Source organism: Podarcis erhardii (assembly GCF_964252035.2).
Source record: "Podarcis erhardii genome assembly, chromosome: 6".
Classification (NCBI taxonomy): Eukaryota; Metazoa; Chordata; class Lepidosauria; order Squamata; family Lacertidae; genus Podarcis; species Podarcis erhardii.
The window spans coordinates 66,456,737-66,480,187 of record NC_138510.1 but is presented as its reverse complement, the minus strand read 5'-3'; the positions used below and the strand labels follow the sequence as shown (position 1 = coordinate 66,480,187).

The window sequence follows — 23,451 nt, the reverse complement described above, 5'->3', positions numbered from 1 at the left end:
ACAATATTTTGTGGTTCTCTCTCTCTCTCTCTCTCTCTCTCTCTCTCTCTCTCTCTCCTTTACTTGAGGCAACCATTTTGTTTTGTGCCACTCCCACAGCAGCTATTTTGTGTTATGCCACGCCCCAGTGGCAGCCATTTGAGACTGGCGCCCACAGCACTTTCTCAAGATCCCAAATGGGACCAAAAATGTTGGCAGCCCCTGATGTAGTTACTTTATTGGCCCTTAGTTCTGTGGGAATGTTCTGGGGTGCAGGAGAGGATATATTGACTAATTATATCCTTATCCAACTTGTGCTAACAAGTTCCCAAAATATCAGCAGAGTTTATAGACATTCCCCTTTTAAGTTCGCAACGGTAACGCTTGCACAGGTTCGCTAGAACCTCTATAATAATTACTCTGGTAATTTCCCCTTTGTTCCCTCTTAAAATACAAGACACGACACAGTCTTTATAAAAGTATAAAAGAGTTTACTCACGTTCTGTTCACAATATGATCCCAGAAGGTAGGCAGGCTTAAAAAGGTTACATGCACTTAGAATCTATCTTGTAGCAAGATAGTACTGTCCTCTCTTGGCTGGGAGCCAAGAGGGCATGTTGCTCCTTCAGAAGATGAAGATGGCAGAGAGGCAAGAGGCAAGAGGCAAGAGAGAGAGTGGCTGCCTGCCCTGTGCTTTTATCATTACCTGCACAGGTGAGGCCACACCCACCTCTGGTCACATGCGGAGGAAGTCCGTCCCCAGGAAGTTTACCTGCTTGCTGGACAGACATCCCTCCCCATGTTCTAACATGTACACTCTAGGAATGTTGTCATTGACTGCTCCTGTGTTTACATCCCACATACCCCTTCTCAGGCAATACAACATACACAAAACATAAACAACTTTATTCAACCACCCAGAGTCCCAGCTTGACACGTAGATTCTGGAAACTCTCTCTTGGTAGGGGTTTCGTCAGGATGTCAGCAGTCATCTCTTGGGTGCTGCAGTAGGATAGTTCCACAAGTCCATCCTGGATCATCTGGCGTATGTAGTGGTATTTAACCCCAATGTGTTTTGTTCTGGCCAGGAACTTCTCACTCTGCGTCAGCTTCAGGCAACTTTGATTGTCCTCTAGCAAGCTGACAGGCCCTTTTCTCACCAACCCAAAGTCCTTTATGAGTTGATCAAGCCAGGCGATCTCTCTGCAGGCTTCTGTTGCTGCAACGTATTCTGATTCTGTGGAAGATAATGCTACACAGCTCTGTTTATAACTGCCCCATGAAACAGGTCCATCACCAAACATGAAAACATGACCACTTGTTGATTTATAATCAGCATTATCCCCAGCCCAATCCGCATCAGTATACCCAACCAACTTAGGGTCTCTGACGGCTGGTAACCTTAATTTACAATTCATGGTACCCTTCAAATATCGCACCACCCTCTTTACACCTGCCCAATCATGCTCAGTGGGAGAATTCACTTTTCTGCTAAGAATCCCCACAGCATTTGCTAAGTCAGGTCTACATGTGGTAACTAAATACAAAAGTTTACCAATCGCCGACCTGTAGTCATTGTTGTCTGGCAACTGCTTCGAATCCTGCTGATTCTTCAGGAAGTCAGTAGCCATCGGTGTAGCAACTGGATGTGCGTCTTGCATCTGCATGTGCTCAATTAGCTCATGGATCTTCTGTCTTTGGCTGAGAAGAAATGAGCCGTCCTCTTCTCTTTCCACCTGGATCCCGAGGTAGTACTGGACATCTCCTAGCTCCTTGACCTCCACCTCTTTGCTAAGGTGTTTTACTATCTGTGTATAGTCTTTCTCACTTGCTGTGGCAATAATCAGGTCATCAACAAAAGCTAAGATATATGAGAATTGTCCATTATTTGACTTACTGTACAAGCACTTGTCAGCGTCGCCTTGCTTGTACCCAAGTTGCGTCAGCATTTTATGCAACTTCTGGTTCCAGGCTCTAGCAGCCTGTTTAAGTCCATAAAGTCCTTTCTGCAGTTTGCACACTAAATGTGCCTCATGTGGTTTCACAAAACCTTTGGGCTGTTTCATATAAATTTCTTCAGAAATCTGCCCATGTAGAAAAGCGGTAGCAATGTCTATGTGTTTCACTCTCATTTTCTTGGAGGCTGCAATGCTCAGAAGCATTCTTACGCTGCTGTACCTCACGGTTGGTGCAAAAACTTCATCATAATCTTCACCAAAACGCTGTGAAAATCCCTGTGCTACAAGTCTAGCTTTGTAGCGCTGCACTTCTCCTTCTGACCCCTTCTTAACCTTGAAAACCCATTTACTGCCAATGGCCTTCTTACCGGGAGGCAGCTCAGTGAGTGTCCAGGTCTTGTTCTGATGCAGTGCATCCATCTCCTCCTGTGCGGCCTTCCTCCAGAGACTGGCTTCTGCAGCTGGCATCTCCTGTATCTCTTCCCAAGTGGAAGGTTCCTGTGGAAACGCCGACCCTGCAAAGTAGGACAACCGTAATGGTGGGACACCTTTGTTGGTTCTGGACGAGCGTCTGACCTCTGGTTCTGGGACCGCATCAGCTTCCTCATCCTCCTCCAACGCAGGCATGTCCCCATCTGAGTCCTCCTCTTCGTCTCTGGTGCCGCCAGGGTTCTGGTCCTCTGTGTCGCCTGTAGGGGGTGCTGTAACACTCGAAGGCAGATTAGTACTTTGTGGAGTCTCAAAAGGGAAATATACAAATTCTTGAGTCCTTTCTGACTCATCTGAAGAATCCACAACAGTGTTCCTAGTGTCTACTTTTCTATATTCATCAAAATAAACCGCATGGTATGCATTTGTCTTACCAGTTTGTAAGTCCATAATTCTGTATCCTTTGCCTCCAGAGGCATATCCCACAAGGATACCTGCTTTTGCCCTGGAGTCAAGCTTGTGTCTGTGTTCCTTGGGCACGTGGAAGTAACACGGACTTCCAAACACACGTATGTGCGACAGATTGGGAGCTTTCCCATGCCAAAGTTCAAATGGTGTGCGCTCTGCACCTTTAGTTGGCAGTCTATTCTGCAAATACACCGACGTGTATACTCCTTCGGCCCACAGCTTCTGTGACAAACATGCGTCCTTTAGCATGCACCTTGTCATGTCCATAATGGACCTAAACTTTCTCTCAGCTATGGCATTCTGCTGTGGTGTGTAAGGAATTGTGGTTACGTGTGCAATTCCTTCCTTGGCCAGGAGAGCCTGCATTTCATTTGAGCAGTACTCACCTCCATTGTCGCTCATTAACACAGCTGGAGCTCTCTGGAATTTGTTCTTGACCATGGCAATGTATTCCTGGAGCTTGTCCACTGTCTCACTCTTCTCTTTGAGGAAATACACAACACAAAATCTTGAAAAGTCATCCAGAAATATTAAAATATATCTATTCTTTCCCAGTGAGGGAACATTCATGGGTCCACATATGTCAGTGTGCACTATGTCAAGCACTTTGTTGCTTCTTTGTTCTGCACAACGTGGAAATGAAGGTTTTACAGCCTTCTCAGTAATACAGCTTATGCACTTTGCTGGAGCTTTGTTGCTCTGCTTTACCTGCAAACCTCTTACAAGATCTCTTTTCTGTAGATCCAGAATGACGTTGGTGTCTCTATGTCCAAGCCTTCTGTGCCACAGGTCCAGATCTGCTTCATCCTTCTGGCTGGAATGTGCCACCTTTGCAGACTGATTCTCTGAAAAATCAAGCTCATATACACCATTGATTAGCTCTGCTTGAGCAAACACTTTGCCATTTCTAGTCACCTTGCATTCTCCATTTCCAAATGTGATCTGGAAACCTTTCTTGTCCAATGTGGACACGCTGATTAAATTGCAGCTCAGCTCTGGTACATACAAAACTCTAGAGATTGTGTTCTCAATGCATTCATTGTTTATATTGCATTTCAGACTCATGGAACCTGCACCTTTTGCTTTAACAATGTTCCCATCTGCAATTTCAATTTCAGATCCTTCTTCATCATTTATCTCATTAAAATAGTCCTTTTTATATGAAAAATGTGAGCTGGCACCTGAATCAATTATCCATTTATTACGTCTATTTTCACGATTCTGGACAGTTAAATTCCTTTCTTGCAGTAGCCATGTGCATTCACATTTCCCCTTCTTTTCTCCTTTTGGCTGAAAGGGGTGGGGTTTCTTGGCTTTAGGAGCCCTGCAATTCTTTGCAATGTGTCCTTCTTTGTTACAATTGAAACAAATCACTTTCTTAGGCATCTCTTTGGACTTTGTACATTGCCTAGATGAATAACTGCTGTCCTTGCTTCTAGCATTTCTCACTGGAGATTCAGCTCTATCTCTGCATTCTTCTTTTAAATAACCAATCAAGTCTTTAAAAGTCAGACCTTGTCTATGATCCATCAAACTTACAAATGCGCTAAAGCGTGGTCCAAGTGATGACAACAAAAATGCTATCTTTGTATCTTCATCAAAAGCTTTGGGAGTCAAATCAATTCTCTGAATAATCTCAGTAAACTTGTTGATGTGCTCTGTGAATTCCTCTTTTGAATTCATCCTCACTCTGGTTAATTTACACACCAAGTTTCTGAAGCAGTTTATGCTAGATTCTCCATACACGCGCTCAATATCTCTTAAGATTTGAGATGCATCATCTGTACTATTTATTAATGATAGCTGCTCATCACGAAGTCCACTCAAAATTATGTGTCTAGCTTCGCTGTTCATGCGTTTCCAAGCACTTATCTTGGCTAAAGCTTCCTCAGACGATCCTGTAGGCTGAGGGTTTAAAGCTTCCAAAATGTGCTTATAATCTAAACATGCTATCAAGCGCTGCTTCCAGTGCATGAAATTGTGTTCATTCAGCACAGGCATTCCTAGCTTTGCATCACTATCAAAAGCTGCTCTAGCCATCTTAAAATCCAAAAATTTGAAAATTCTTCAAAATTTCAAAATTTCTCAAAATTTTAAAATCAAAATCTCAAAAATCTAAAAATACAAAACAATTCTTCACTGCCTTGGGTCACTGTGAACTCTGAGGGAAGGGGGGGGTGCTTAATCCCCACTGCACAATGGAACAAAGGACCATGTGCTTACCAGGAAGTTAACTCAGAAAAATACTACTCAACTCAAAATCACAATCCAACGCAATCCTTCAAAAATACGCAGAAATATGCAATACTGGGCCCATAACCCTTTGTGGGAATGTTCTGGGGTGCAGGAGAGGATATATTGACTAATTATATCCTTATCCAACTTGTGCTAACAAGTTCCCAAAATATCAGCAGAGTTTATAGACATTCCCCTTTTAAGTTCGCAACGGTAACGCTTGCACAGGTTCGCTAGAACCTCTATAATAATTACTCTGGTAATTTCCCCTTTGTTCCCTCTTAAAATACAAGACACGACACAGTCTTTATAAAAGTATAAAAGAGTTTACTCACGTTCTGTTCACAATATGATCCCAGAAGGTAGGCAGGCTTAAAAAGGTTACATGCACTTAGAATCTATCTTGTAGCAAGATAGTACTGTCCTCTCTTGGCTGGGAGCCAAGAGGGCATGTTGCTCCTTCAGAAGATGAAGATGGCAGAGAGGCAAGAGGCAAGAGGCAAGAGAGAGAGTGGCTGCCTGCCCTGTGCTTTTATCATTACCTGCACAGGTGAGGCCACACCCACCTCTGGTCACATGCGGAGGAAGTCCGTCCCCAGGAAGTTTACCTGCTTGCTGGACAGACATCCCTCCCCATGTTCTAACATGTACACTCTAGGAATGTTGTCATTGACTGCTCCTGTGTTTACATCCCACAAGTTCCAATAGGAACCTTCTGTATTACCTGTGTCCAGCTGCTGCCATGGGCAAGATACTGGGTAGCATAGACCATTGTTGCCAGTCTTTAGGGCTATTCTCATGAAATCATTTGCCAGATGAGCTAACTACCAGTTCAGATTGATTAATGTGTTGATGATTTAGAATTGTACTGAAACATTTTTATATCCCCTTATTTGTGACCTTTCCCCCCTCCCCTTGTCCATAGACATTCAACACAACCAATGTAACCAAGCTGTGTCCAGGAGCCCAGTGTACTTTTGCTTTTTATGGTGGAGAAAGCCTGTACCACAGATACATCTTAATATTTCAAATCAGCAACGTGTTTGTGTTCCTCTGGCTGGTGAACTTTGCAATTGCATTAGGTCAGTGTACTCTTGCTGGTGCCTTTGCCTCTTACTACTGGGCCTTTAGAAAACCTGCTGATATTCCAGCATGCCCACTCTTTTCTTCATTTGGACGAGCAATACGGTAAGTTAAAGAATCACTCATCCGCGTTCTGTTTCTGCTTTTATAAACGTGCCCTATACCTTACAATGGAAAGTGGCTTTTAGAATCAAAACAATTACAGAATTTAATACACCGCTATACTTGCACGTCCAGTCGGTATACCAGAAGCAGTGCATGTGGTGGAATAAGACCACTAAGCTGCCCTCCCAACATCACATCTTTGCTGTGGGGCAGGTTGGAGCCATGGGGTTACACTAGCAGAATTGCCAGATTGGTATGGGGGAGCCCTGGCAGTGCAACCATCTGGGCACGCCCTGCCTCCATCCAGGTAAGCAGCAGCAACGTCAGTGTAGGAAGGGCAGCTCTGTGATTCATTCGCATCACAAGCCCTGCTTACCACATAAAGCCTCCTCTTAGTCATTAAGCCTTTTCCATTTGCTGCTTTACATAAGATATTTAGAATCTTTGAATTGTACCCTCCCCTTAGCCCTGGAGATAGGAGCAAGCTAGAAATCAAAAGCAAACGATTAGAATACTTTGTGTGTACATGATTTATTAATATAAGAGAATTATTTAATTGCAGTATAGGAAGCTGCATTTTGCAATCCATGGATATATTCATAGTTTGGAGAGCGGAGGGAAAGTTGTGTCAGCTGCCTCACCTGTGTCATTTATCATAACAGCACTGTGTCTTCCTGATTCGTACCATATATTTTTCCTACTAGATATCACACTGGTTCCCTAGCATTTGGCTCTCTAATTCTTGCAATAGTCCAACTCATTAGAGTAATCCTGGAATACCTGGATCACAAACTCAAAGGTGAGTTTCATGACATTGCACATTCTCTATTCCCATTGGGAGTATGGTATATATTTGCTATGAAAAGCTGGTAATCATCTCTCGGGCTCATAGGCTAGTATGGTTCAGAAATGTGGGCTACAAGCCCCTGTTTCTCTTTTAATGATGGGAAATACTGTGTGCATGCATTATGGATGCACCTGTGCAGTAACTGATGAGGTTTCCTTTTTTATAATAATCATTCATGGAGTGTTCAGGGTGTCTGTAGTTTATGCTGCTTCTCCTTTGGCACAGCAAGAAATGAAATAATGGCCTGGTTCTCATATCACATTAATCTGAATTTTCAGTGTGCTTGTGCACATTGTTGAAAAGTTCTCAGCTCTCCTCCTGCTACTATGTGTGAGGCTTCCATAGTCTGGCTCATCATGGTCCAGGGTTTTTTATTCTTTCCCCCAAAAAACCACAATCAGTAAGCCCAATAGCAAACCTTGGTCACCACTCACTGGGCAGAAACAAATGACAAACCCTAGTTAGGACATCACAACAAGCTGTACTTTGGTAAGGCAGCAGGTGGAGAAGTGACAAAGGAGCAGAGTGAGAATCTTTTCAGAAGTGTGCACCAGCACACTGCATTCCCAGTAAACCACGGTTTGCTTTTACAAAAAAGCAGGGGTGGTGTGGAATGGGAAACCCTAGTACCATTATCAGTTCTGAACTATATGTCAACAACAACAGCTTAAATGTGCTGTGTGGCAAATCCAAAGGTTCAGTTTTGTGCTGGCTTGCAGATGATAAACTGCTAAACTACAGCATGGTAGATTCCACATAGTGCTTTTTAGGAGGTGGTACTCATCAGTAAGAAGTACCTTATCCTCTGGCCTTTTTGCTGCCCATGACAGCCATTGTGTGCACACAACACTTTTATCAAGATACCAGTACTGGCACCCCCCCTTTTTTTAACCAAAACCCCTCACAAAACACTGTACATACTTGCTGCAAATCAGTGAGAAAGCAATCAGCCAGAAAACCCACATAGGTGTGCTGGTGCAAACCAAGTCAAATCAAGTATGGGCCATGTTTTCCATCTTCTTAGGTTTTCTTCTTTCTTAAGAAATGTTTCCTTTCCCCCCTCCTGCAGGCTCACAGAATGTCTTTGCTAAGTTCCTCCTTTGCTGCCTCAAATGCTGTTTCTGGTGCCTGGAAAAATTCCTCAAATTTATCAACAGAAATGCCTACATCATGGTATGTATTTTCTTTCTCTTCTTTGCCAGTATGCTGCTGTGTCATGTCTGAAGACCAGTTAGTGGTGTGGCAAACACAACCCCCTAGTGAGCCTTATTTTAAACTATAATATTTAGCAATATCATCTTATTTAAAACAAAGTAAACAAAACCGTAGAAAGAAATAATGAAAACAATGGTCATGTTTGCACATAACACAACTCCTTAAACTGAGCTCTTCCTTTAATCAAGGGTTTAACATTATGTCTAAACCAGTGCTCATGGTTTGTTTCACCCCAAACAAACCATGATCTATAGCCAAGGTTTGTAGTTGCCTTACCAATCATAGTCTCTTTGGAGGAAACAATGAATCCTGATTTGCATGTGCAACTAAGGCAGGCAATTCAGCCCTATGTAGAGTGCATTGCCATAGTTTGTTTGGATTTGTGATTAAGGATCTGAATGACAGGTGTGGGTCCCAAGCTGTTTTGGGTCGCATTGTAAAGTTTCATTGGTGATTTATTTCTTCCAAACAATTGGAAGACACTTTTTTTTTAAGACTTGTGTTTAAAGTCAGTTTTAATATTTTTGTCTTAAGCAGACTTATATGTCCAGGTCCATTGTCATATTCTGTACCGCCAACCATCTCCCTATATTTTTGGCTCCTTTACAATAATGCAAATTGTCCATTTGTGTCTTAGCTTTAGAGAAAATATTTTAGTATTTCTTAGCAGGGGATTTTTGGGGCTCTAGTAGAAATAAAACTTGCAAAGCAAACAGAGCAGGGTGACGTGCAAGTGGATATTTTTGTCCACAGACAGGAAATAACATGTGCTGGACATCTTTCTTTCCTTGTATCTTGCCATTCTCATAGGTCTGGCCCCCAGCGTGAACCCTTTTCATAATGGGGCTTTCCCGCAAATAAGTTAACAGCTGTTAATGTTTTGCAGATTGCGATATATGGTAAAAACTTTTGCACATCAGCCAGGGAAGCTTTCTTCCTGCTCATGAGAAACGTGGTGAGGTAAGGGACCGTGCATTCCATAACCTGTGGACTCGTCATTTAAAACATTATAAATGTGTTATTAAAATGGGACACCAGAGGGTGCTGCAGAGCAGCGAGCCTCCCACAGTGGGAAATTCCTGTTAAGCTTTATAGAATGTTTTGATTTGAATGGTTTAGAACATCAGTGTAGATCCAGCCTGTGTGACACCTGCCACTCCATGGCACTTCAAAAACATACTCTACTAATCTATTAAATATTCAAACCATTGCCAATGTTGAAGGCCTAGGCTGCAGAAGCAACAGAATGATCTGATGTATTGCACCATACCACTGCAGAAGGGGAGGGGGGAGGAGAAAACCCTTTTGAATGCTTCCCTACATTAAAAACAACAAAAACAAAAACAACAAATGAGGAAAAGCTAACGTTAAGAACGGTTTTAGTTTTGCATGATTCTGTACTAGATCTCAAGTTGCAATGAGTTTTTTTTAAAAAAAATATAGTTGGGATTTTTACATAAGGGAGGGGGCATTAAAAAATGTCATCCCCCTCCCCCAACACTTACTTTCTGAACTGGTATAGTACATTCTGTTACTTCATTCTGTTGCTTAGTTAAATAATTAGTTCAGCAGCTTTTAAGATACTAATCAGAAAGTGAAAGAGCATCCACCTTTTCCCCAGTATCTCAGAATATAAATATTTTCTGCCCTTAGATTAATTAGCATGTTTGAACTCTTATCTTTAAAACTAGACTCTTCAGCACAGTGAAGTATTACATTACATGGTTGCTTTAGAATTAAACTTTTCAAATTAGTTTTCACACCAAAGCTTCTCAACGATTTTAATGTTGGCTGAAAGTAGCCCTGTTTTAACTTTTGGAGATAAACCTTTTGCAATCCTGTTCATTATCTCTGTTGCATAGAGTTGCAGTGCTGGATAAAGTGACAGACTTTTTACTATTCCTGGGAAAAATTCTTGTTGCTGGAGGTGTGGGTAAGTCAACAGACTCTTTCAGTTTAATATTTTCAGCTTGGTTGAGTTAAAGGAATAGCTTGATAAGGAGTTGACCGAGGCTGGATCTAGACATATCAAAGAAGTGTTTTAGTTTACAGCGTTGTAAATTTAAACAGGGAAAACAGGTAGAGAAATGAGGCTCTACATCGCCATCTGGTGGCACAATGTTATATCGCACATACAACACATATAAATAGCTTTTTCTTTACCAGTGTAGCTGAGTACTGAGACCTCCCTGATTTGGGCACTACTAATTCAAATGTTGTAGCCTTTTTAAAACCTGAGCTTCATTCATGTAAATCTTTGTGGGGAAATCTTTGTGGGGAGGTTTGATTTTTCACTTTCTTGTTGATTTTGAACTCTTAATTCGCTGGTACTCAACTTCATCTATAATGTGCTGTTTGCTGTTATTGCACATTATTTTAAAGCTGTAAAAGTAAATGAGATTTGTCTGGAAACGCAAACCATGAAATAGTGAAATTGATTAATGTTTTCCTTGTGCTTAAGGACAAATCCCTTGGGCTAATTAATTTACATGTCTTTCGCTTCCTACTTAGCACAGATGTTATTGGGAATTAATATCTCAATTTGTCATATAAAATGTTGAATCAGATATATGGAAATACACCGTAGTTGAATGGTTCTCCGAGACTAAAAGTAGTTGAGTTATTTTTTTTAAAAAAATCAAATTTGTGTTTCTTTTCTCTCTTTTTAAAATTATCATTGCACTGTCTTCTTCTTTACTTATAAAAGCCAGTTTGATTCATAACATGATATTATTGATTAAAATCTTCTGGTTGTGTGAATCACAGATAATTAATCTGAATACAGTTTTGTCCCAGTACAAATACTGGAAATAATTCAAGTCAGAGTTAGCTGCTTGAAAAATCTTATCTTTCCCCCTCTTATAGGTGTCCTAGCTTTCTTCTTCTTCACACACAGGATACCAATAGTCACACAAGAAGCACCATCACTGAATTACTATTGGGTCCCACTCTTGGTAAGAACATTACTAAAGTTCGTAGGAACCAGGTGATTAGGCCTGGCACTTGGCACCCACCATGGCATGGCAAATGTTAGCATCCATGGGTCTTGAACTCCCTCATTCCCCTTCCCCCTTCCTCTAACAGTGACATCCTTTGCATTTTGTCTGTTGTTGGGCTTTTTCTATTCATCTTCACACCGATAAGAAGCAGCAAAGGGTAGAATAGATAAGTCCAGAACAAATACACAGTTGTATTAGTGATTCCCAGAAGCTATAAGTGGCACAGTCCATGCTCACCAGATATATGGCAGGGAAGAGGAGAGGTCAGGGATCAACATCATAGAACAAGAGGGTTCAAGGTTGGGATGGGGGCGGGTCATCAAGCAACAAAGGAGCTTGCATTCGTGAGATACAGAGTCCCATTGCTTGGGATGGTTTATTTTATATCACATCTAATTGTCTACTTAGGCAGGAAAGGCTTGAAATCCAATGAGTTTGCAAGAGCGCTGCAGATCCACAATTAAAGCCATGGTCAGGCATTCTCCTGAACATGTGGGAATAGGGCAGTAGGACCTCGAGGCAAACCCTGCCTCAGTATTCCTGTAAGTTCTGGTACTTCTTGCTGTTTTTTTTAATGCATGTTAATTGAAGAAACTCTTCCCAAACTGGGAACCCTCATAAGTCTGGGTTCCTGCTTGCAGGGAGGTTTATAAAAGCACATTAAAACTCCCTTCAGGCCTTTGCATTAAACACAGGAAGATCTGAAAAGCAGCTTGCAAGCCATGGACATTGCAGGCATTGCCTTTACCCATGGTTTAAACCTTTGTCTGTTCAGAAAATTGCCTGAACATAGCTCTTGTCTTCTCATGGTTTAAAGTAAGAAATGCTTGTTTTTTCTATTTATTCAGACAATTGCAATAATCTCTAAGCAATATACAGAAACTCAATACATTTTTTTTAAAAAAAATCCCCAAATTATAAAACCAGAAATCAGAATGCCTGCTGGAATTTTATTTAAGTCTTCAGTAGATGTCTGACCTAAACTGGAAGGGAGTACGATAAAATTGGGCCCCTCAGGCTCCTGTGAATACAAGCAGTGCAAAGACCTCACTGATCAAGGCAAGGACTTAAAGGATGAGGAGGTACCTGACATATCCTGCAGCCTAACTTCTTAAGGGGCATGTAAATTAATATAATGAGCACTCACACTTTACATTGTGGGTGCCCTTTGTGGGATTGTGTGTGGTGCTACAGTTCCCAGGGAGCTTACTGGCAAACAGGGGCTGGCTTGCCTCTCAGTGTTAATTTTTGGAGGTTCACACCCAGCCTCAGTAATCAAGTTTCTCACTTGGAGGTGGGGCCAACCCCATTTATAAATAGGGGTTGGAGCCGACAATAGCCAGGCAGTCAGCTCTGGAGATTCACCCTCCCTACCCTCCCGTTGTTTAATGTTTCTTGTTTGCAGGTTAACTTTTTCTTCCTGTTTAGCGACCGCTGCTACGGTCTTTGACTGGTTGCTGTTGAAGGACCAGGAAGAAATTTTCCTGCATTGGCAGGTTTTGTCTTCCTCGTAGCAATTCGTCTCAACTTTGGCGGTTATGGCCTTGGGTGGAATCCTTGAGTCTTTTCTTCCCTATTGGGGGGGGGCGTGAAGTGGCGACTCACCCCCCTGCAGTGGCAATTCCTGCGTCCCCTCTTAAAGGGGTTATATATATGGGTGTCACTGGCCATACACTGAAAGGTTGTCAGTGAACTACTCTGCATGCAGGGATATGAACTGGGCTGCCTGCTACACTTAAGTCTCGCAGAGCACCCCCATATCCCATTTACCCTGATGAGTCCCAGTTCCCCCCGGCTTGGGGGCTGGGAGGGATACACGCCCAAGGTCTAAGCCAAGGTCTTCCTACATTCAGAAGTTTAGTAAAGTTGTGGCCTAATTTTAATTCCATATAACACTGTCAGAGTCTTTATTCCTTCCTTATGATCCCTGGGGGCTGGGGCTGTCACCGCCTGGTCACACAATATTATTTAATTCCCATATGATAATGTATAATTAACATGTTTCTTCCTCCTTTTTTCAGACAGTCATTATAGGCTCTTACCTAGTTGCACATGGTTTCTTCAGTGTCTATGCAATGTGTGTTGACACACTTTTCCTCTGCTTTTGTAAGTAATTGGCTCTTTGTTGTTTACTTTCCTATTTTTGATAATGCTAAGATAAAGAGTATGTAGTAGCAAGCCGTTGCTGTTTCTCTCATTGTGCTGTTTGATCCATTGCAATCTTCACTACACAAGAGATTATGAATTACAGCAATATCAGATGTGGCTTCATTAGTTCAGTCGGTAAAATGTGACTATTCACTAGACCAGCTAGTCTTCAGAGACTGTTTCATAATAAGTACTAACATGTTGCTTCTGGGTGCTCTGTAGTTTCATCATGTCCAGTGTGTTTCACTTAGATGAATGCTGTGTCGCCCCGCTTATAACAGCCTTGCAATTTTTGTAGGCACAAGAATGTTGTATTAATTTAAAATAATGTAAAACTGTATTCCCCCTACAGGGGCTGAAGGTTTAATATATATTGACATGACAAACATATATCAGCCCTTATTCACATGTTAATCGGAGCTAGGTATTAGCCACATAACATATTTTCAGTATCAATACTCTTGTAATGCCATGATAGATAGATAGATAGATAGATAGATAGATAGATGATTGATAGATAGATAGATATAGATATAGATATAGATATAGATATAGATATAGATATAGATATAGAGATAGAGATAGAGATAGAGATAGAGATAGAGAGATAGATAGATAGATAGATAGATAGATAGATAGATAGAAAGAAAGATAGATAGATAGATAGATAGATAGATAGATAGATAGATAGATAGATATGCACCTTGGAACACATGTAAAGTGCTTATCATTACCACTTTATAATCAGCTCATAAACACCTGGAATTCACAATATTATTTGAATAAGCGAAAACTTGCCTTCTATCCAGTTATCGTTTTATTTTCTATGCACTCCTGATTTTCTGTTCCTCTGTGATACTGATCTCCAATATAGAGATTCCCACCCACCCCCCCGCTCCGCTTTCTGACCACCTTCTGAGCAAAGGACCCAGCTATCTTGAGGCTGCAATCTATAACTGGAAGCTGATTGCCACCGCCATTTTGCATGCACGTTGGCTTTTTCTGCCATTTCAGTGTGTGCGAGTATTCTTGAGAAAGTTCTAGCACTTGTCTAAACTGTGATTCACTGTCTCTCAAAAATTGCTTCCAAAAATTGGTTGGAGCAGGAGATGGTGATCTACAATCTTGGTGTGCATTCATAAAACTGATTTATTATGTTGGAATGCACAGGAAAAAGTCAACTTGAGTTGTTGACTTCCAACAACTAATTTGTTATGAATGGTTGGGTGGATAGGATGTTGTTCATCCTCAAAAACAAGTTTGTTGCCATTATTCAAATTTAAAAATAAGGCTTTGACAAGCGAGCTTGGAGAGGATAACTCTCCACCCAATGTATCCCACATAGTGAAATAAAGGATCAGATTCTGAAGCTGTCAGCTGAATTTGTGAAACTTTATGGTGAATTAAATTTCTCGAAGAACACAGGCCATAGGCATCCCAGTTGTTAAGTGAAACCCCTATAATTGCATAGCACCATCGTGTATTTTTTTATGACTTGGCAGTTTATAAACATTCTTACAATACAATTTAACAGCAATGCATCTGAAAACTGCACTTCTTAAACTCAAAATGGTGTTCTTCCAAGTTAAATCAATTTATTCTTGGACTCCACCCCCTGCCCTCCCCACCATCACCACCAAAAATGCAATTGTGGGGTGAATTTCGAACCCTTGGATTAGTGCAATCCTTTTCCAAATGTGCTTTCTGAGAACAAGCCACTAGGAAGCTTTTCTGTGCAAGCCCTACCGAAATGAATGACGTGGGTGTCATAATGTGTAAAGGAATGCAGTGATGACCACGGGGCCTGTGAAAGAGGTTTTAATGCAGCCTATGCCAACCTGGTGCTCTTCAGGTGTTTTGGACTACAGCTCCCATCAGCCTCCGCTAACACTGCAGGCACAAGCTTGGCGAAAGCTGCCCTTATAATATATATGTGTGTCCTCTATTTTGCTGAGCAACTCTCTAAAGATATCAGCAGAGTCTGACCTCTTGTGGCAAAAATAAAAAGCAGAATAAGAAAGAGCAAGAAATAATAATACAGATTTTTCACATGGGATGCAATATTCTTAGGTACAAAGTACTGTTATTACAAGGTGGTCAAGTCCCCAAAGTATGATATTCATAAGAAAACAGGGCCTTCAGCTTTACTACCAAGCACAGAATAATCACTTTTAATATTTTGCATGTGCAGAAGTGTTAAACGCAATGTTGCTCAACATTGGTTGTGGTCTACCTTCTGTTTATATTAAAAGGTGGGTATAAGCATTTTCGTGGCACCCTGCGACAACACCAGCAACACTAAAATTCAGTTCTCTTGTAACAAGTTTTCTAATGTTGTTTCTTTTCCTCCCTCTGAATCTCTGTCTCTTTCTCTCTCGTTTTCATTTGTGTTTGACTGCATGGCTGCTTGCTGCTTTGGCTCCTTTTGATCACTTCGCATTCAGGTGAAGACTTGGAAAGGAATGATGGATCTACAGCAAAACCCTACTACATGTCAGCTAGTCTACACCGAATTTTGGGGAAGAAGGAACTGAGTCCTAAGAAGTTAATGGGATAATGTTTTGGTTTTGGTTTTTTTTTTAATGTGAAAATGGCAACAGTGTCTGTTTTAAGATAAAATAAGCAGGATCCATATTATTTAGGCTAAAGGTTGTTGTTTTTTTAAGTATAAATGATGCTTGTGGTTAATGAATGATTTGTGTTTGCTTTGTACTATCTAAAAATGAGCAAATGGGCAACATTTAAAACCATTATTTAACAGCTGTGAAACAAGGCCACATCATAGTTTTTATAGAGTGCCTATGGAAAAGTGTAAATGTGAAGCTTTTTTAATATTTAGCTCTTAGTGTTTAATAACTTTTCTAACTCAAGATTTTGCTGTTTGAAATGACAGCCATTTTGATAAAATTTTTATAGGTGTATATTTGTAAAGGATATTCAGGCAATTTTTGAAAGCACTACAGTGATTCCTAATTAGCCATAAACAGATCAAGACTAGTAACCAGCAGGTGGTCCTAAATTTGTAATTATGGTGCTATGGCTGTATTTTTACTGTACATGCTGGTTGACAGCAACTTAAACTGTGATTAAATTGTATTGATGGTTCCCTATGATGAAGAGCAAATTGCTATGTCAGTCTCCCCCACTACAGATGTCACATGCAAGGAGGGGCGAGAGAGAGATAGATTAGCATCATGCTGAGTCATCTCCAAGAATGCAATGAAAGATTGTTTGAATTGCCTAGAATGAGAGTCATATTATTGAGGATAAACTGTTTTAAAAGGGTCTTGTGCCAGAGATAACATTTTAGGGATAAAATCTAGGCCAAGCAATAGCCTTTTCCATCTGATGCAATATTAAATCTGTGGTGTAATTTTTTTAAAAAAAATGATTAGTGGCATTGCTTAAGTGTGCCATGGTTTCGTCCTGTGTTTTGTAAAGATTTAGCTCTATCGGAAATACAGTAGGCCCACAGCTTACATGAGGGTTGTGTTATACATAGTCAAAACCCATTAAGTTCAATGATGGGTGGGATTGCCAAAGTATTTTTGCCATGGAACTCGACCCGCTCTTCCCCTTTTAGGTTTTTTAAAAACTTCTTTTTACCGTTCGCGTAAAGCTGAATGCACACAAGTTAAATGTGCGTAAGTTGCAGCCTTACCTTAATCAGAGAATGAAATCCAACTTGGTAATGTGTTTTCCCCTGTGGAGAAAGCCCTCCTGGACTAGCTAAAAGCCCCAATTGAAGGTTTTGGGTTTTGTGGGGCGGTTTTTTGCTTTGCAGCCATCTCGACTGCTGCTAAGTGGACAGAGAAATAGAATGAGATAAGTGTGGCTTAAGTTGCTTTGAGCCCCTCTATGTGAACATCCAATTATTTTTCATATGAGGGAAGACATATGTGTCATGCTAATGAGCATCCTGGCCAATCACTGATTAAAGCAAGAACTACATCTGAGTGTCATTTGAGAAAACACCAGTGATTGAACATCAGCTCAGTATTCCACATAATAAAGTACAGTTTTGTAATATTGAAAGTGTAGAAACATTATAGCTCCCATCAACTATGGAAGGCAAGTGACCATATTGCTCCATAGACACAGTGGGAAAGTACTAACTGTGCGAAGATGAGAAACAGATATTGGAACACAGAACTCTTGGAGGTCTAATCTGTGTTGTTATATGTTCTTATTGGTGGAAACTGAGTGAAGAAACTAAACCTCAGAAAATTGAGAGGCTTCATCATGTTTATAGCCTTCGGTTAAGGACTTACTTTAAGGTAACTTCCTTTATTCACCCCTAAACTATATAATAATTGCAGGATTCGGCTGAATTACAATAATGTAATTTCTGCTTTTCTGCTTGTTTTGTTTCAGGGTCATGAGAGGCTTCTTAAATTAGTGTAGCATGTTGTGTTGGTGTTTTTTTTTAATACAATATTATTTTGAGCTCTCTAACCCCCTTCGACACATAATAGCCCTCCATCATTAAGGCAGGAATGACTGGCTATATTTATGGAGAGCATTCAATGGAAATTCATGCGCAAAATGACTAGTTATTTGTGGAACAGTGGCCTGTTTCTTCTGCAAGTAATTGAGCATGTCTTGAGCTGACAATCTTAAAACTGGAGTTTTCCCAAATTCACTCAGGTGAACAGTTTGAACTCCACATAGCCATTTCATTTCAGTGACAGACAGGTGTCAACCACCACTCCTTGGCCTATTACAGTGAATCTTGTTAATGAAAGAGGAACCCATCAATGTTTAATATGGCCTGAAGACCTTTCTTTAACCCCCCTGTAATTTTAGCTGCAAGCAAAGACTTGTTTCAAGGTGAATATATTTTGGATTAGGATGCTTAAATCCTAGATGACTAGACAACTGAAATACATTCGATTACTGTATTTTTTTCTCTATAAGACTCACTTTTTCCCTCCTAAAAAGTAAGGGGAAATGTGTGTGCATCTTATGGAGCGAATGCAGGCTGTGCAGCTATCCCAGAAGCCAGAACAGCAAGAGGGATCGCTGCTTTCACTGCGCAGCGATCCCTCTTGCTGTTCTGGCTTCTGGGATTCAGAATATTATTTTTCTTGTTTTCTTCCTCCAAAACTAGGTGTGTCTTGTGGTCTGGTGCGTCTTATAGAGCAAAAAAATACAGTAATTTACTATGCACTCAACTATGTGCACACTTTCCAAGGCATGTGATCTATTTTCATTCCAGATGAATGTAGGCATGGGGTTAGATCCAGGGGGAAATCAGATAAAGGGTGATGGTAGTAGAAACTGGCTTTCCCGCCCACTCCTCAACCCAGGAACTCCACCCATCCTCCTAAAAGCCTCTTGAGTGTCAGTGGACCCTGCTGAATGGTGTGGGCTATAAGGAGAAACAGGGACTCCTTGAAAGCCATTTCACAAGCAAAGCGTCCACCTGTGGGAGGTGCCTCAACTTGATTTTCAGAGATCTCATCCATGCTGCAGCCCACCCCATTCACCAGGGTTTTCCTTTAGGAATGATGGAAGAGGAGGAGGAGGAGACAGAAATGTCAGCTTCTTCCAGCCCCCGCTCTGCAGGCTGGTCCAACTAATAATATGTACTGTAGTTCCTAAGTCTCAGATGCAATAGGAAGTGTGAAACAGGTATATTCTTGAATTATTGATCATTTGCATACTATCAATGTCATCCATTACTGGATGACCAAAATATAATGTCCCAAATACTGCTATAAGTTAATAAGCAATTGGTTATTGTTAGCAACTGGAGGTCCTGGAAGCAAATGTGTGTTGCCATCAAAAGATGTTTTATCGAGACACTTGGGAAGCCCTGAGATCAGCATCTCTGTGCAAATTGGGGATGAGCATGAATCTGCATTGGCAGAAGGCTGCTTATGCAAAAAACATCCATTGTGCTAAATCAGGCCAATAGTGTACTTACTCTGGTCTTACTGCTTTCGAAATTAATAGACTAATTCCAATTGATCTCAATCAATTAGGCAAGACACTAACCTGATTTTCAGGTTTGACATACCAGGATATATTTCAGTTTCAGTATGCCTAAAGTTGTGTCCAAGATCTTAAGATGCAACCCAAGTTACAGCTTTAATCTGGAAGCTTTGTAAACTGCACCTCCACAAATGTTTAGAATACATGTCCGAAGTGTCAAATGTTTTTGAGGGGAACATCCTAGAGCCATTTTATCAATTAAGCAACTAAGAAAACTGTGAAAATGCAAAGCAATAGCACTGAAATTTGGCATTCATGCATTCATCTGAAATATCTGCTAAATTGTTGCAAAGAGAAAACTTGGTATACAAAATTCCTGAATATCTTTCTCGGAAATGAATGTGCAAACTAGGGAATAATTTATTTTTTGAAAGATAAATACTTTTGAACTTGATTGATGTGTTTCTTAATCCTTGGGCCAAATCCTGCTGTTTATTATAATGTCGGTTTTATGCATAACGTGCTTTAACATAAAAGCTAAAGCTTGATTAAAATGCACTTCCTCGCTTTTGAGTATTGGGCAAATCATTTCGAGGTGAGATGATTAAATTTTAAATAAGGCTTTGATCCTGCACCCATTCATGTCAAAGGAAGGCAAATGTCTCATTGACTGAACTGGTGCAGCATCTGGCCAACGCAATGAAAAAGGGCTGATTACGTTATTGCACCAGCGTTTACAGTATAGTAAACGCCAAACCATCCAGTATAGAAAATACACTGAGGATTTTGCTGTTGTGCATGAAAAAGGTCAGCAGGTGGCAGAATTGCTTTTGTATTACATTGGTTTGATTGTTTGCTCTTTGGCATTCTTCCTCCTAGTGGAAGATTTAGAAAGTCATGATGGCTCTGCTGAAAGACCTTATTACATGAGTAAATCTCTGCTGAAGATTCTGAACAAGCAGAACATGCAAACCAAGAGACAATAGGAAATGCCCAGTGTCCTAAACCACGCAATCATGTTTCGTTTGATGCATTGTTTCTTCGATACGGTATTGATTGTCAGCTATCATTTGCGCATGTTTTATACCAAAGCTATTGTAGATGTGAAGCCATCAAAAGTTTGTAACGGCATTGTGTGTGTGTGTGTGTGTGTGTGTGTGTGTGTGTGTGTGGTTTGTTTGTTTGTTTTTAAATCCAACAACAAAAACCATGGGAGCATTTTTTTATACTGAGATTTTTAAAATTATTTTTATTCTCTCCCCCCCCCATTTTGCCTTTAATTCTTGTGGCTTGGGTATTTGAAATGAAAGATTGTTAAAATGTCTGGCTGCTTTTTCTGTTTTGTTTTTTTTTTAAAGAAAATATGTGAAAATATGTTTTACTGTTGCGGATTTTGCTCTGAGCGAGTGAAGAGATTTCTTAAAAAGTGAAAAGGTCCTTTTCCATTTAGGTGGTCATGGAATACGTCAATGTCTCTTGATTGCATTTAGAGCCTTGCCAGTCTCTTAGCCTGTACAGCTGTGTGCTCTATGACAAAGTGCCTTACTGGCTAATAATATTAACTAGCTTATGTTTTGAAGTTTACAAGCGCCATTTGAAACACAGAGCTACTAACTGCTTGACGAAATAAACAAAACTGTCTTTCAGCTTACTTGAAATGTATTGATACGAATCTGTTCCTTTGCCCCTGTGTGAAATATTTGCGGTATCTACATTTTCCTACTATCATCTCCAAAAAAAAATAAAACAGTAGAGAGTGGTATCTTTTAGAGAATTGCTTAGGGACATTTGGGTTTCCAATGCTTAGCTTTATCTGTGTCGAATGTATGCTGCAAGAAACCTTTAAGCAGGGCGTAGCTTACAGAACTCTCTTTTTAGAGGAACTATCTGTGTATATGTTTGGTGCATGGGACCCTGGTGCACTGGTTCCATGCAACCATTCCTTATACTCAGCCTGTGCTAACCTTCAGCTTCGACAGGTGATGTGGTCCCCATGTAGGAAACATATGCAAAATTTTGAACAATGTGGGACCCCCTCCCCCAGAACTTCCCAGTCTCCCAGTTTAAAGATGTTTGAGAATAGGGTTGCCAACTGTCCTTTGTACCTGTGCCTTTTTAACAGCGGCCTGGCTGTGGCTTGTTGGAATGATCAGATGATAATTTCTCTCTCTCCATACTATTAAATGCTTCAGCTGTTAATTCCTGCATATTGAGCTGCTGTTAAAAACACAACTCCAGAGATTACCTGAAAAGCTGCCAAACTCTGATGCAGAGCAACCCTAAGTACCTGGTGTAGGTTTACCTATTCCTGGAGTTAATCGGGAATTAATTTTTTCTTCTTCTTCTTCTTGCTGGCCTTGTGTTTGCAGAATATTTCTTTTCTGATTCTAGTGGTGGTGAAATAACCACTCTGCAGTTTTCACAATTAACATTATGCTGTCAGTGGTGTAAGTCCTGACAGAGCTGCTTCTTAAGCAGATGTGGTAGTATGTCCCTTTGGGCATGGAAATGCCTCCCGCCCCCCCTCACAATAATAGCTACAGTTAATGACAACTGTAGCATATAAGTCCTCCTAACAGGAGATAACAGTGGCATGACAACCATAGCTATGGTGCAAAAAGTGCTTGTGTATCTTAGGCCCAAGGGGAGAGAGCAGACAACTTAGGCTGTAAATATTGAAATTCTTTTTCCAAATTAGTCACTTCCGTAACACCCTCAACACTAAAGGAGGGGAGAAAGCTTTCAGGACTGCAGCTTCACAACACCCCAGTCTTAAATGCATTTGCTTGTCTCCAAGTTCCACTGATTTCAAGTAAGTAAGAGTTTAAATACTGGACCAGATATAAAATTGGCTTTATCAAAGTAAAAGAAATGGGACCAGGGTTTAATTTTTAGAGCTTTTCTTACAGGGACTCGCACCTTCATAGAAGGTGGTTAGCTAGTCAGGGCTGTACCACACACCTGTGTCAATTCTTTAAAGAACTACACCCCTATTTAAATTAGAAGAAATGGGAATGAAATGATGCATACTACACTTGTGTAAAGTGTTTATTGCTTTGTTGACTAGTGTGAAATGGATGCTTTGTTTTTAGACTCTTGCTAAGATGTTATTTTATAAAACGACTCTTAATTTTATAACTTTTGATACTGAATTATTGCTTCCCTTGTAAAATGTTGGTAATTTGCACTTCACAGTATTAAAACTTAAGAACATAATGGCTTCTTCAGTTTTTGAAATGTATGGCTAATGGTACTAATATTGATCATTCATGCAGTCGGTTTGTTTGTAAAAAAAAAAGGGCCTATCAGCATCAGAAATATGTATTCATAAATTGCATGGTGGCAAATGAAAGACCGTGTTGTCAGTTTCCCCTGTAATCACATTTCTACTTTAAATGTGATTTTAGAGACTGTCTGTTTTTCTCCCTTTTTTGTTTTTTGTGCCCGAACCAAATTAACATGAGCACACGGCCACCTGAGCTCTAAAATCTTTTTGCTTCTGCTGTGCAGAAATATTAGGGACATATTGTTGAAAATATCTTTTCAGAACTAAAATGTTTAATATTTAACACAATTTGTTGTTCCTTATTGTTTTACAGCTCTTGAGGTTCTAATAAAGATTTAGATAAAGAAAAAACACCTTTCTGTTTTTGTTCCTTCTTAGGTGGCGAAGAGTCATAGCTTAGTAGTAGAGCAGGCAAAAGTAGTAGATTGGCGGGTTCAATCCCTGACATCTTTAGGTAGACCTGGGAGAGAACCCTGATTCAAAAAGTGTAGAAAGCTGCTGCCAGTCAACATAGATGATCCTGAACTACATAGACCAATGACCTGACTCTGTATAAGGCAGCTTCCTCTGTTTCTATGTACCATAATTTTGAAAGGGTTCTCATTGTGTTACTGTTGTGTATAACCCCATTCTCATCACTTCACTGAAGCACAGAAGGATAGTTTTTGATATTCATGTACTCAAAAGTATAAGCAAGTATTAGGGCAAAACATTCCTAATTTCACATATACATTAATGTGGTCCAGACTAGCAGTGAATAAC

At 40.4% G+C, this 23,451-nt stretch overlaps 1 protein-coding gene across 3 annotated transcripts in view; it reads left to right on the top strand.

Annotated features, from left to right (window-relative positions):
• Positions 1-23,040, top strand: part of SLC44A5 (solute carrier family 44 member 5) — a 157,355-nt gene extending 134,315 nt beyond the window's left edge. For 2 of the 3 annotated variants that reach the window (XM_081866538.1, XM_081866539.1), the window contains exons 15-22: positions 5,995-6,257; positions 6,962-7,056; positions 8,174-8,277; positions 9,206-9,279; positions 10,182-10,252; positions 11,185-11,273; positions 13,340-13,424; positions 15,911-16,579. In XM_081866538.1, coding sequence (XP_081722664.1) covers positions 5,995-6,257; positions 6,962-7,056; positions 8,174-8,277; positions 9,206-9,279; positions 10,182-10,252; positions 11,185-11,273; positions 13,340-13,424; positions 15,911-16,023 — 894 coding nt within the window. In that variant the 3' untranslated portion in view covers positions 16,024-16,579. Of the gene's footprint in view, positions 1-5,994; positions 6,258-6,961; positions 7,057-8,173; positions 8,278-9,205; positions 9,280-10,181; positions 10,253-11,184; positions 11,274-13,339; positions 13,425-15,910; positions 16,580-20,282 lie in introns of those variants that run through there. The other variant, XM_081866540.1, reaches the window with a different exon arrangement.
• Positions 23,041-23,451: the final 411 nt, after the last annotated feature.